Source organism: Arvicanthis niloticus, chromosome 24, assembly GCF_011762505.2.
Source record: "Arvicanthis niloticus isolate mArvNil1 chromosome 24, mArvNil1.pat.X, whole genome shotgun sequence".
In the NCBI taxonomy this organism is placed as follows: domain Eukaryota; kingdom Metazoa; phylum Chordata; class Mammalia; order Rodentia; family Muridae; genus Arvicanthis; species Arvicanthis niloticus.
This window is the reverse complement of record NC_133432.1, coordinates 3,288,412-3,302,981: the sequence shown is the minus strand read 5'-3', so window position 1 is coordinate 3,302,981 and position 14,570 is coordinate 3,288,412. Positions and strand designations below refer to the sequence as shown.

Genomic DNA, 14,570 nt, shown 5'->3' with positions numbered 1-14,570 from the left:
CAGAGGCCACAGGTGGAAAAGGAGGAACATGGAAAGCAGAAGAAACCCACAACGTGGATACCTGGCCCTCTCGTGGAGCAGAGTGCGTGCCACTCCCAGAGAGTGCCACCAGCATCTACTGCTTCCCCTTGACCCCAAACTACACCAACTTTGACTTTGTGTTCATGGCTAAGCTTTGTATTAAGAACCACTCCTTGGTGACGTGGGGAGACAGCTCAGCAAAGAAGAGTCTGAACCGAGTTCAGTCCTCAGATGACTCACAAAAAATGTAAGTCTAGCAGCTCTAGGGGATTCAGTGCCCTCTACTGACCTCTGACTACACTGTATTCTTGTGCACATATGCTCACACAAGCGCAGGCATGTGTGTGTACACACACACACACACACACACACACACTTTTAAAAAGAAAAACATAAAACCTCCACTCACTAGATGCAAGCTCTGGACTCTGGATTTGTCCACCAATGAGCTTGTCTTAGTCAGGGTTTCTGTTGCTGCAATGAAACATTGTGAGCAAAAAGCAAACTGGGGAGGAATGGGTTTATTCAGCTTACACTTCCACATTGCTGTTCATCACCAAAGGAAGTCAGGATAGGAACTCAGACAGGGCAGGAACCGTGAAGGGGTGCTGCTTACTGGCTTGCTCCCCACGGCTTGCTCAGCCTGATTTCTTATAGAACCCAGGACCACCAGCCTAGGGATGGCTCCACCCACAGTAGGCGGGGCCATCTCACATCAATCACTAATTGAGAAAATGCCTTACAGCTGGATCTCATAGAGGCATTTCTTTAGCTGAAGCTCCACCTTTCTGATGACTCTAGCTTGTGTCAAGTTGACACAAACCAGCCCCGTACAGGAAAATTCCTCCTTTGTCCATGAAGTGGATAGATGTCTCATCTAGGTTGTTAGCAAGAATAGTCACAGACTGGGCTCTCAGTGACCATTAGGTATGTGTGTCTGCAACAATGAGGAGCTTGGCACATGGTAATTGGGACCCATAGACTCTGGGGGTAGACGTAGTTCCAAATGAGGTCCTAGGCATTCATTTGTGGCTCTAGCTTGGCATGAGAGCCTTGAACCCAGTGTCTCAGAGGTCAGAATGAGTGTTGAGTTTCCCAGAGCATGACTAAGTAACCCTGGCTGGGACCCAGGAATGGGAAAAGGACTGTCAGGATTTGTTCCCACCCTGACATTTATTCTGGAAGGATAAGATGCACCAAGAACCCCTCGAGCATCTCCCAGAACTTCTCTTTGCTTTTATTTTGTTTTCTAATTTGGTTCAACCAGTGTTTGCCGGCTGTCTACATGGTTCATATCCTGTGTTCCACACCCCAGAGTCAACCAACTGTGGCTGAAAACAGTCAGCAACATACCTTGATGATCACAGACTGGTGTCTCCCGTCAGCACCCGACAAACAATATGAGCGAGATCAGTGCTGTTCCATGAGGCGTACAGCACCTAGACGTGAGTCAGAGGATGGGCCATTTGAACAATTTGGTGTCCCAAAAGGATCCTGAGCCTCATCTCCAACTGTGTTAGACCTTGCTGGACACTGAACAAGACTTCAACCCTGCCCTACTGGAGATCCTTGGGGTTTGGGCTCTTGCAAAGACTAAAGTATGTTTGAAGGAACTATAGATGTCAGAGAAAAGGAAGCTGTCAACCAAGAGGACGGGCAAGGAAGAGGAGAGCAGATGTGGGGGGAGGGGAGGAGATTTGTGAAGAAGGAAACACCCAGAGAGGGCAGCAACAAGAGAGGGGCTCCAGCAGACAAGTCTGTGGGCAAAGCAGAGAGTCAGAGACACTGACAGCCATGCTAAGGTCTGCAACCCTGATATTGTGGGGTACTGGGGAGCCACGGAAGCTGTAGGTTAGGAGCAGCCTTTCTCCTACCTGTGAGACTTCAGCGCATGGCTTCTATTGAACTGCAGGCTTGAGGCACGCAGCAGAGGGAGAGCCTTTGTTTGACAATCAACAACTCCCTTTCCTGTCCTGAGCAATTTTGTATCCATTCCCTCCCATCAAGCAGAACCTGAAGTTTTCCAGACAGCCCCGCTACCATGGCAACAGCAGGAGAAACAAACAAAGCTCACGCACAAAGCCATACCATTATTTTAATAATCGACAATGGCCGTACAGGGCCGAGAGCAGCAGGCTGTTGGGGCACTGCCACCGGCGTGTCTCTCTCTTGAGATGCCTTGAAGTGCTCACGAACACGTGGGCCTTGGCCCTCAGATCATACCTTCAGCTGGGAGTCTCCACTAGTGTAGACCGTTACTGCCAACAGCGGTCACCAACTCCTGGGCTTGGAAAGCCAGGTGGCCAAATGGTTAGAGACTCCAGCCTCAGACCAAGCAGCCCTGGGTGCAAATCCAAGCCCTGCACCTTGCAACATGGTTATAGAAAGAAAGGGTGGTACTGGTACATTACCAGCCCTTCCCCCACCTCTGTTTACCCACCTACAAAGTGAAGAATCTACTCAGGGAGTCACCCAAATTTTAACCGAGCTCTGTTGAAAACCTGCTGGAACTTCATGTTACAAAAGGTCCGTGTGTTTGCGGAGCGAGCCCACACAACATCAATAACATACGTGTAAACTCCTAAATAAACACAGAAGGTGTGTGGATAGTTTCCTACGCTAAGAAAGATTTCAGCAACGGAAGGAGGGCTCTTTGGAGTGCAATCAGAGGGAAAGATCAGGCCCGGCAAGTCTCAGGTCAGAAACTTCAGCAAGGGGCACAGACAGATCTAAACAAAGAAGGACGAAGTAGCACAGGCCTCTTCCCTCCAGCTCTTGGAAATGGGGAGGAAGACTCTGAGCAAGGGAGTGAGATTCCTATCTTTTTTTAAAAAAAGAAAGAAAAGAAGAAACAGAGTAATGTCCTTTTCTTTCTTTCTTTCTTTAAAAAAAGATTTATTTATTTTATGTATATAAGTACACCATTGCTCTCTTCAGACACACCAGAAGAGGGCATCAGATCTCATCACAGATGGTTGTGAGTCATCATGCGGTTGCTGGGAATTGAACTCAGGATCTCTGGAAGAGCAGTCAGTGCTCTTAACCACCGAGCCATCTCCCCAGCCCATGAGACCCTATCTTAAGTAGTGAAAAGGGATCACATGAAGAGGGTTCTGTGGGCTGGATAGGAGTTCAGCTCAGTATACAGTAGTATGACCTCTTCAAGGTGTTTGTGAGGACTCGGTGGACATCAGATGTTGAACTGCTCACAAATGTCAGCTTTCTCTCTCACCAGAGTAGATCCAGTAGAATCTGGCCGTCCCTGGGTATGAATCTGACAGTGTAGAATCTCTGACCTTCAGAACTGGAAGGTGATTTCAATTGGATGCATTCTGGATCAGAGAGGGCGAGGCACATCTAGACTGAGCTCAGCGCTCAGACTTCAAGGTTCACGATCCCTTGGGCTCTTGACTAGGCCAAGGTCAGAGCTCTCTGGGACAGTGTTGGGAAATGGACCCACATAGACTTGGTGAGCTTGGGTGTGCGACTTTTCCCTGCAGACCTTACAAGTTCTACAGATGTTCCTACCCTCTGCCCCGCCTCTCCTGTCCCCCTGGGTACTGAGGCTGGGCTTTGGCTGGGAACAAGGATAGAATATAGATTAGCAGAAAGCTGACCCAACCTGGCCCCTTCCACATCCCACACTGAAGAGACAGGTAAGGTTTGAGAACGAGGCAGAGAGCTCTGGTATGTTCCTGGAATTGAACAGAGCAGGCTGTCGGTGTTAATTCTGCAGGAAGCCAGTCACCCAGAAAACAGATCTGACTGGCCGCATGTCTGGGAGGCTCGGGAACACTAGCTTCTCTGTGCCCTCGGCCTTAGCCAGACTTGTGCCTGGGCCTAGAAGCTGACAAATTCACTTGGTGAGCCCCACCTGAGCAGCTTTATGTCCCCTGTGTGCCTTGCTGCTCGGTGCTCATCAGAAACTCTAGAAGGGACAGCATTCATACCTGCTGAGAGCCCTGCCTAAGTCAGGCTGGATGCTCAGCCTCCTGGAGTGACTTGCCTTCCCCTGACAGTGACATTCCGATCACTGATGGTGTCTGAAGATGGAGAAACTGGGGCTCACAGGCTGCATCCCAGGATGCAGTTCTGGCTCAAATCTAAGAGTGTCTGACTCCAAACGAACCCACTGAGCCCAAGGGCACAGTCACGCACAGGTCCTCAGCTTCATGGGCTTGGGATAACCCACCAACACATCCATCCAGACAAAGGCTGTTCTTAGTGGCCTGGAAAATGTGTGTGGTGTGGTTCGTAACATGAGACTACAGAAATACTAAGTCATTAATGTTTTCTCTCCCTTTTGAGACTGGGGCACATAATCCTTCATGAGGAGAGTCTTCCCCTGGGCTTGTAGATCTCGGTTGTTACATGGATGCTCCTGTCTCCCATCTTTGAGCTTTCTCCATGCTCTTGGCTGTGCAGAAGCTTCCCATCCTCTCTGGCCTCAGGAGAATGCAGATCAGTCTGCAGGCTGGCTTTGTGTTATATCAACTTTCAGTTGGAAAGAAAAGACCCTGTACTCTAGCTCAGGCACATTGCCAAGGGAGCCAGAGGGGCAGATTGTCCCCTGCAGGTGATATGGATGCCTGAGTGGAACAGGCTACCTCACTTCACACTTGACTATGCCCTTGCCAGCTTCCAGTTGGAGTGTGCTGTGGACCCCAGGCTTCCCACTAGGGGCTGCAAAAGCTATGCTCTGTGATGAAGACCAGATAAGATTCTAGAGGCTCCATCTTCACTCCAAAGACAAGGGGGAGGGTGTTTATCTCCTGGGATACCTTCTACTGGCATTTTAAAATTCAACTCCGCTTGTTAGTGATGTCTTCTTTTATATTGGTTCCTCTCTCTTTCAAGACAGCAGACATTTTCTTCTCCAGTGTCCAGTGATTAGTCTTTCGGTACACAAATGCTCCCGACAGAGGCACACAATGCTTGGTCCAAACAGCATGTGAAGAAGCATGGACCTTGATGGCCTTGTTGAAGGACTCAAAGTCATTAGTAGGAACATATTCAAATTTCAGACTGTAACATTCCGAAGCCCAGACTTCTGGACGCTCTGTGAAACTGATTTCCTAGCACAGAGCACTGGTCAACCAGAAAGGACATGGGCCTTTGGGTTGGCAGACATCACTAGGCAGCCTTAGAAAGCAAGAGATGATATCCACTGTGTTCCTGGCCCCTCACACTGAGTTTGACATCTAAGAACTATTCGTTGAGCACAAAGAAAATGGATGGACAGATGGATAGAAGGATAAATGGGTGAATGGGGCAGAAAGGAGAAAGAATGGGGCAGAGGGGTGGGGAAGGGAGGAAGGAGAGGCTAGTGGGTAGATTATGATGTTTGGACTGGAAGGCATGTGATGTACCTTCATACTGTGAAGAGACTCGGTTGACAGCTAGATGGGAAGAAGGTGCATGGTAAATGGATGGTTAGAAGGAAGGAATAGAAAGAGCAATGGCTGGAGACATTGATGAGTGGGTAGATCATGGATGGACGAATGGATAGTGAATGGATGGATGGATGGATGATGGATGGATTTGTGGATGGGTGTGCCAATGGGTGGGTGAGTGCATGGGTCGGATAGATTGAGTGAGTGAGTGGATGGTTATGACCAGATGGGTGGGTTGGTGAATGAAGGGTGTATGTATGTATATATGTATGTATGTATGGACAGATGGACAGACAGACAGATGGACAGATAGATGAGTAGATAGATGGGTGGATGGATAGGTGGATGGATGAATGGATGGGTGGATGGATGGGTGGATGGATGGATGGACAGATGGACAGACAGATGGAGGGATGGATGGGTAGATGATGGGTGGATGGATAGATTGAGAGATCAACTTCATAGAGGCTGGTGACTCACAGAAAGACACTCAGAATGGCAGAGAAGGGGTCAGAAGCTCCAGCTTCCTGTCTGCTCCCTGTTGTGACTGCAAGCACCTGGGATTGACACTGCATTAGGTTAGGCACCATTGATAACAATTGCTCAGACTGAGGCCAAACCCCAGACTAAGCTTTGAGTTGACCTATCCCTGAGGTCCTCTCCCTCACCCCTGAGGTCCTCCCGTCACCCCGGAGTCATGCCCAGTGCATCCTGACATGCCTCGAGGACACTGTTGCTCACTGTCAGTCACCACACTTGGCAGGCATTATTTTTATTCCCACCCCTCTGGAAAAGAAAACTAGAACCCAGAGAACACAAGTCACTGCTCTTGGCCTTCTGTAAAGACAGATCTGAGGCCAGGGTCCAGCCTTTGCCCTCGGTGGCTGATTTTCAACTGCACAAAGGTGATTGCTCACACACACAGCAGCAGGTAAGGAGGACAGACCTATAGGCTCATTCCAATTGCAAGAACAGAACCTGGGCTTCTCTACCCAACTGGCAGTGGGCACAGAAAGTCCACACTAACCCCAAGCCAAGGTCAGGCCTAATCTGGCGGTAGACAGAGCACAAACCTGGGCAGAGCTGGACCGTGTACGGTATTGAGCATGTCACCTTGCCTTCCCATACCTCAATTTGCTCTTCTTTAAAATGGGTCTGGTAATGAGGAAGATCTTCCCCCACAAGTGACTTTTGTTCCAGCTCTGACCCCAGCTGGGTCTTCTTTCTGGTGACGTTCATCTGCCCTCTCAACACTGTCTTCAGAATGCTGAGTTTCCCTTCTTTATAGTTTCAGCACAAATGGAACCAGTTAACACCTGCCATGCGCTCACTGGGTTGATGGTCTAAGGCACTGTCCTGTCTTGCCACACTTTCTAAGCGATGACTGCAGTGATGGACTTCTAGTGGGCTGCTGGGAGTGGGGAGGCAGCAAACAGCCAGGAGGAGCCACCAAGTCTCACCCCAGAGGCAGCCATCTTGGTTGCGGGAAAGGATCATGTCTGGGGACAGGAGTTTGATTTTCAGCTCAGGCCTGGCCTTGAATTCATCCAGCCTATCTCTTCCTGTCTGAGTGGCTTTGGTGAGGTTGACCTTCAGGGGGGAGGGGGGTGTCCAGGGGAGACATTGATCACCGCAATCACTGCCAAGCATTATGAAATTGAAACAGAGACCACACCAGAGTCGGGTGAGCCATAGGTACTTGCAAGCCTTCCTACTCTGGTCTCCAAGGAGGAAGCCAGCACCCGTGTCTCCTATGTCCTTACTCCCTTTGATGTTTCTGTATTCCTGCTTTAGGCTTCTGTTCCTCAGGGGTTACTGAACGGCCTGCTGCTAGTCCTATGTAGGCCCTGCGAGTGAGGGGGTGGGCCAAGCTCCCTCATGCTCCAAGGCAGGACAGCAAGCCATCTCCCCAGAGGAGGAACCAAGCCTTCTGCATGTCCTTCTCAACCTCTCCCTCCCCCCCCCCCCAACTTCCTGAGACTTTACTGGCTGAAGGAGAGAGGAAGCTTCCTTCGGCCCAGGTGAGCATGGAGAAGACTGGATGCTCTCCAGCACCTTAAGCCTGATGATCTGGACTTCATGCAAAGAACATCCCAAGAGTGAGTGAGAGGGGCATCTGGAACCAGGAGCAGAAGAGTCCCTCCTCCCTGCTTTCCTCCTGCCTCCGGTGCTCCCCTCCCCCACTTCTTTTTTAGGGATTCCCAGTCTCTCCACTCTGCTAAAGACATCCCCCCCACCCCCCAATTGCTACAACCTTCTCTCCATCTGCTCCTTGCTTGAGCGGAGTGGCAAGGTGGGGTGGGGGAGGGGAGAGCTTCTAACTTGGGGTGAGGGGCCTGGGAAGCCAGCTGGGCCTGTGAAACTCTGCAGAACAAGGAGAACAGTCTCCCTTGGTGTGAGGCATCTCCCACCTGGCCCTAGGCCAATGCCTGGCTATAAGTGGCTGCTTGTCTCCCTCACCCACTGCGCCCCATCTCCTCTGTTTATGGAAGAAAGACGCGTTGCTGGAGAATCTGAACTTGACAGAGCAGGCCAGAGGATGGGCCTGGACCCAAAGCTTCCTTTGGGGGTAAAGGGAGGGGGAGGCAAAACGGGGCTCGTGCTCAGGAAGCCTGGTGTATCTGCAGGGCCTGTTGAGCGAGCTAATGTAGCAGAGGGGAGCTGGAATCATAACATGGGTGGTGGATCTTCACCTAAGAGTCTGTGGCTGGGCGTTTCCAGGGTGAAGAACCACTTGGTTCCAGACAGAGGATTCCGTGGTCCTGTGTATTGGTCCAGGGAGGTCCCTGGATGCAGTTGGTGTGGCTTCCTAGGTCACTGGGACTCTCTGTGGAAGCATCAAGGCATTTGGCGGATAGGGGAGGGTGGGGGATGGTAAAGAAGGGTGGAGGCGGGAGGAGCCCTTAGGGGCCAGAGAGAGCTGTACAGTGGGGGATACAGGCTAGACTGCTGGCCGACTGGGTTTGCAAGGACACATCGGGCGCTCTTCCGCCTCGTCTGACTGTCCCAGCGTCCTCAAAGAGAGTGGGGACTCTGGGCCCACCCGGGACCCGGCGACATCACCAACTTCTCAGGGCCGGCGTGCCAGGCTGCCCCCGGAACGGCCCTTGGCCGCCTCCTCGCGCTCACTTCCTTCGCTCGCTCGTTCTTGCTCTCTCTCTCCTGCTCGCTCGCTCGCTCGCTCGGGCACCAGCCCCCGCCCTCCGTTCGCTCGCCGCCCGCGGCTCCTCCTCACTCGTCCGTCGCCCGCGCCCGGTGCAGCTCGGCCAGAGCCACGGCGGGCTGCGCGTCCGCCAAGAGCCCCTGACCCTACTGCCCGGATCTCTCTGCCCAGATCCCTCTGCCTGGATCCCTCTGCCTGAACCCCGCTGCATCAATCCCTCTGTCTGGACCTTGCTCTGGGATCCGGCTGCTCCGAGCCTTCTGTCCAGATCTCTCCCTCTCCCTGGACCGCACTACCTGATTCTGGCTGCCTGAATCCTTCTGCCTGGACCCTGCCGCACGGATCCCTCTGCCTGGACCGGCCACACGGTTTCTCTCTGCGCCGATCCTGGCTCCTTAGCTACGATGCCGGTAGCACGGCCACAAGCCCTGGGACCCCACAGGATCTCCATGCTCCTGGTCGCCTTGCTCCTGGGGAGCCCCGCGGCAGCTCATGCGGAAGGTAAGCACCCCGAGGGCCCCGACCCAAAGAGGGTAAAGTTGTTGCGACTGACCCGAGCGGTCGGGGGTCTCGGCTGGTCCGGGAACACACGCGCCACCCGCGGGACCACCCGGATTCCGGGCTCGGCACCTTATCCCTGCCAGAGCGCGGAGGCGGAGACGCATCTGAAGGACTCCCGCCTTGAGCTGCGGGTCCTTCCCCTGTCTCTGGGTTGGGGACAGACTCCCTCTTGCAGTCTGGAGAAGCTTCCCGGAGAAGCTCCTGGGAGTGAGGTCCTCTCCAAACCTCCAGATTCTGGAAGCTCTCTGCAACTGCACCCGGGGCTGGCTGCCAGGTTATTCTGCCAGTCTCTGTGGAAGAGGATAGGTATGGAAAGCGGACAGCTGACTGCCTGTCTCCAGAATCTGATTCCCTCCCATCCCACCATCCCACGCTGTCTCGGACTATCCGGAGGGGCTGTCTCCTGGATAGGTCCCAGCCAGGTGTCAGAAAATTGGACTTGGGTGTGGCTTCCTCTGATGAAGGGGAGCTCAGTGCTCCGAGAACTTGGGTGAGAAGAGAGATGTTAGAACCTCAGGGGCTGGGCCCCTTTTCTCCCCCCTCTACATCCTCATCCATATTAAGAATGAAGAGAGGGTGCTAGTGAAGCCCACGTGCTTGCCGCTTAGGAAGGGGGTCTGAGTTTGTGGAGATTGTCAGTTCCTTGTCTACCTGAAGTCACACCTTCGCTCCAACCTGCTGGGGTCCCAGGAAGTTATAGTGAGATGCCGAGGTGGCGAGAGGAGGGAAGTAAATAACTCACCCAAAGCTGACCCCACCCCCAGCGCCAATCCCCAGAGCTATGGGGGTGAGCTAAAGACACCAGGAAAGCCCAACTGTGTCAGCTATTGGGGTTGGACCATTTAACCTCACTCTCTCTTGTCAAGGTGTGACTCTTGCTTCCTCCCGTGGTAACTTACGAAACAAAGCTGAGAGTCTGTCTGAGCTGGTCACAGCATGGAGCGCATCTCCCTGCACCCCCTTCTATCTGGAGTTCCATTTCATTGAGGTGTTCTTGATCTGGGGACAGAGAAGCATTGCCGCTTCGCCGCGGGGAATTCTGGGCCCCTGAGTTCAGCACCAGAGGCCCCGGACAGCTCTCAGCTCCTGGCCCTAGTTCTGGGTCCGCATCTCCTTGTGGCCTGGAATGCCCTCCTCAGCATACATCAGGCACTATATTCCCAATCTGTTGGACCCAGAAATAAGAGCAAAGGACATGATTTGCCTCTTTATTTGTCATTAAGAACATCCCCCCCCCCCCAATAAGACAGTGGTATTTCCAACTTACACCAGGTCTGGGTAGTTTCCCTAAGAAAGACAGAAAAGGAGATTTGATTTAAATCAATGGTCTCTACCCAGCAAGCCCTTTCTTAATTAGCCGTCTCTTTCCAACAATAGCGTGGTGGCCTTGAACCGGATCCAGATTGCCCTGCCCCAGCTCTTAAATCTGTGCGCGCGTGTACACACACACACACACACACACACTCCACAAGCAGAACTCAAAGACGCCCAGAGGTTCACCATTGTTTCTAAAGTGGCCCTACCTCTGAGTTTGACATTCTGTAAGACACCACCCTGGGAATGGGGGTGGGGTCTTAACAGCATGTAGGGAAATGTCACCCAAGATCAGGATCCTGATTCCTCAGTGTATGCCAGAGTGTAGGAGGGAAAGCAGGATGTGTGCATTTGTGATTTCAAATTTTAGACATTTTATATTTTGCAACTGCTCCACACCACAGCTAGTGAGCATATATTTTTAATTAACTTCAGGTCGCTGCCAAATTAAAGTCCGCTGATAAGCTTCATCCGAAGGCTTGTTACTAACCGTGGGGTTCCGACTGAGTCATAAGAAGGGAGCCAGGGTGGCCCACGGGCACTGCCAGTTCTCATGGTCCATTTGGAAACAATTGATCTTCTGCAATAAATTCTATTTTTAACCGGCAGCTCATATCCACAAACCAGAGAGGAGAGGCATCAGAGGAGCCCAGCCTTGCAGACTTGTCTTACTGCGTGTGTGTGTGTGAGGGGGTGGGAACTTGTTGCAGTATTCCTGTGCAGGGTGTGCATTCTCTGGGCCGTTGTTCTGGGAAGAAAGTGTAGCTTGTTTTTTTCAGAGGACCCCTATTGCCCAAGCCGTGCGTGTGAGGGTGATGTATGTTCACGCTAAGACTGCAAAGCCTAACGTCTCTTTTCTTTTTCCCTTGGATTAAACAAAGCAAATCCAGTACCTCTCAGTAAGACTCTAATTTGTTGCCTCTCTAGCCTCTGACATGTAGTGAGATGTATCGTTGTTATGTCGGCCTTAACTCTGCTTTCGTATGAATTTGCCGTTCTTTTTCAAGGAGTTTTGCCTGCCCCCACCAGGGACTACCCGACGCAAACTTGAAAGATTCCTCTTTTATCCACACAGTTCTGCTGGGCATTAGGGAATAATACCGACTTTCTTTCTTTCTTCTTCCAAGGGGGAAAAAAGGATACTTCCTGAACAATTTGGTTTATCACTTTTGGTTAGGAGTCCGCTCTTAAAAGCCGTTCAAAGAAGCGCAGTTCAAAGGCTCTTTCCTGTGTGCCGGTTGATGGTTGCATGGCAGGGCCATACTGCATACTTCCACTAGGGGCGCTCAAAGCTGCAGCTGGTGACTGGGGGGCAAGGAGGCAGGACACGTGTATGTCCTGTTGAAAGCTAGGATGGTTCTCAGCGTGGTGGCCTGAGCACGTGGCTCCACTCCCTCCCGCTGGAGGTACTTGGTCCTTATTTCTCAGGGAGAGATGACTGCCGGATCTTGGCACACAATGAAAAGGAGGGACGCAGAGATGAGAAACTGGCAAAAGCCGCCCTCCCGGAAGATGTCATTACATCTCAGACCCCAGCTCGTGTTTGGACTCCATTATAGAGGCAATTGCAAAACGAGGGCCTCGGCAAGGCTACTCTGGTGAGCAGTTGGACTGAATGTGAGAAGCAGATTAGCAGGGTTCAGGGAAATGGTTTGAAAATCAGAGCTACCTCAGCCCAAAATCTCAGTCCATTAGATACACTCGACCTTCTGAGATTTGTCTGGGACTCCGTTCTGCCATCTGTGGGAAGAATATGTTCACGAACAGGCAACGGTTTCCTGTTCTCCTAAGAACAAACTTCTTCTGAGAACAGGTACCAAGAAAGTAGCCTCCCAAAGCAGATGTTCACATAAATACTAAAGTAATTCAGGCCAAAGTTGGGGAGGAGGGCCAGCAGACAGCCCTACTTGCCTGCCCACCACCGTTTAGAGAAGGAGATCTCAGTACCACACTGACAGCTTTTCTTCCCAGACCCCCCACACTGCATGGCTTTGAACCCACCACCAGGAATCAGAGTTCACAGTTAATGGCAACGAAAGATGACAGATTGAAAAGATCACTTGAGCGAGCCTTCCCGTGTGCTGAGTTCTGATATGACTCTCTGTTCAAGCCACGGTAACAAAAAACCCTCAGATCCTATGACTGGAAACCCTAGTTCATTAATCACAGTTCTGGTGGCTGGTAGTCTAAGTTCATAAAGCCAGCAGAGTTTGTCTGGTAAGAACTGTCTTCCTGGTTTGCAAATGTCCACTCTCTCATGTGGCTGCAAAAAATAGTGCGGTCTGGTGCCCTCACTTTCCAAGGGCCGTCATCTTATTTGGGGGCTCAGCCCCTCAGTCCTCACCATAACTCAGTTGCCTCTGATTGGTAATTTGGGGTTTTGATGTACAGCTGGGGAGGGATAAGAGCAGCGCTCAGGGAACAATGCTCCTCTGCTGGGCACCACTTCCTGCACCTCAGCAAGAGAGCCAGAGGGTCTCAGCTGTCAGCTGTGTGCTTTAGTGGAAGGATGGACCCGCTGTGGAATCTGACAGGTGACTGTGTATGACCTTCGCCAGGCCTGATGGGTGAAGTCTTGCTGAGCAGGACTGGCCCTGGAGGAATGCAGCAGGTACCAAGAAGAGAATTCTACACCAGGCAGGGAAACCTTGAAGCAGGCTATACTCTTGGAATTAAAAAGAGGGGAATAGGAGCCATCAGAAGGAGGAGGGAAACAGGTGCAGTTGCCGGTCCTCATCTCAAAGATATAGACTGTGATGGTTTAAATATACTTGGCCCAGGGAATTGCACTATTAGGAAGTGTGGCTTTGTTGGAGTAGGTGTGGCCCTGTTGGAGGAGGTGTGGCTTTGTTGGAGTAGGTGTGGCCCTGCTGGAGTGGGTGTGGCCCTGTTGGAGTAGGCGTGGCCTTATTGGAGGACGTGTGACCTCATTGGAGTGGGTTTGGCCCTGTTGGAGGAGGTGTGGCCTTGTTAAAGTAGGTGTGTCACTGTGGGCATGGGCTTTAAGACCCTCCTCCTAGCTCCCTGGAAGCCAGTCTTCCTAGCAGCCTTCAGATGAAGATGTAGAACTCTCAGCTCCTCCTGCACCCTGCCTGCCTGGATGCTGCCATGTTCCCACCTTGGTGATAATGGACTGAACCTCTGAACCTGTAAGCCAGCCCCAATTAAATGTTGTCCTTATAAGAGTTGTCTTGGTCATGGTGTCTGCTCACAGCAGTAAAACCCTAACTAAGACATAGGCTGTTGTCCTCCCTGTGCCCTGAATCTCAGGAGCTGCCTTGATGAAAGGGAGGGAAGGATCAGGTGATTGAGTCATTCACTGTCTTTCATTATGGATGGAGCCTTTTCATAAAGGACTGGGGTCCAGATGCTAAGGACAGACAAGTCCCCATGCAGCTTCCCACTGGCTTGTACATGGAAGCAGTCCCGAGGTGGCCATGACAATGACACAGAGCAAACATGCTGGCTTTGTGGGGGGGGGGTTGGGAGCAGGAGCACGGGGTACTTCTGCAGACCCGTGTGAACTCAGTTAGCTGTAACAGACTGTGTGTGCAATGCAAACGCCAATTATGGAGTGTTGGTTTCGTTCCAAGCCTTGTACTGAGTGGTTTGCAAAGAGTGTGTAGAGAATCCTCACCACAAACCCACCAGGCAAACGCGTGCTATTCCTATTGTGCAGATAAGGGAAACCAAGGCTCAGAGAGAACAGGCAAAGCGTCTAACAGATAAGTCGCAGGCTGTATTGATCCCAGGCCTCCTGTGCTCTGCTCTCCTAACAGGGAGGGTATGTCTCACATTTAGGAACCTCATCTTGAAAAGCAAGAAATGAGAAGGATGCCAGTGAATTCTGCTGGGATGCCTATTTTATTAAAATCAGTCTCGTGGCTGGTTGTGGTGGTACACCCATCATCCCAGGACTCGGGAAGCTGAGCTGAGGGATTGTGATTTCCAGATCAGGCCCTATAGTGTGTGTGTGTGTGTGTGTGTGTGTGTGTGTGTGTGTGTGTGTGTGTTAGAGAGATCTTGTGTGTGCTATCTTGTGTGTGTGATGTGTGTCTTATCATGTGTATGTGTTTGTGTGTGCTATCTTAAGTGTGTGTTATCTTGAGTGTGCTATG

General features: G+C 51.6%; 1 protein-coding gene across 3 annotated transcripts in view; it reads left to right on the top strand.

Annotated features, from left to right (window-relative positions):
• Nucleotides 1-8,316: 8,316 nt before the first annotated feature.
• The window catches only part of Sez6l (seizure related 6 homolog like), a 169,942-nt gene continuing 163,688 nt past the window's right edge, over nucleotides 8,317-14,570 (top strand). For all 3 annotated transcript variants that reach the window (XM_076922410.1, XM_076922409.1, XM_076922408.1), the window contains exon 1: nucleotides 8,317-9,078. In XM_076922410.1, coding sequence (XP_076778525.1) covers nucleotides 8,982-9,078 — 97 coding nt within the window. In that variant the 5' untranslated portion in view covers nucleotides 8,317-8,981. The remainder of the gene's footprint in view (nucleotides 9,079-14,570) is intronic.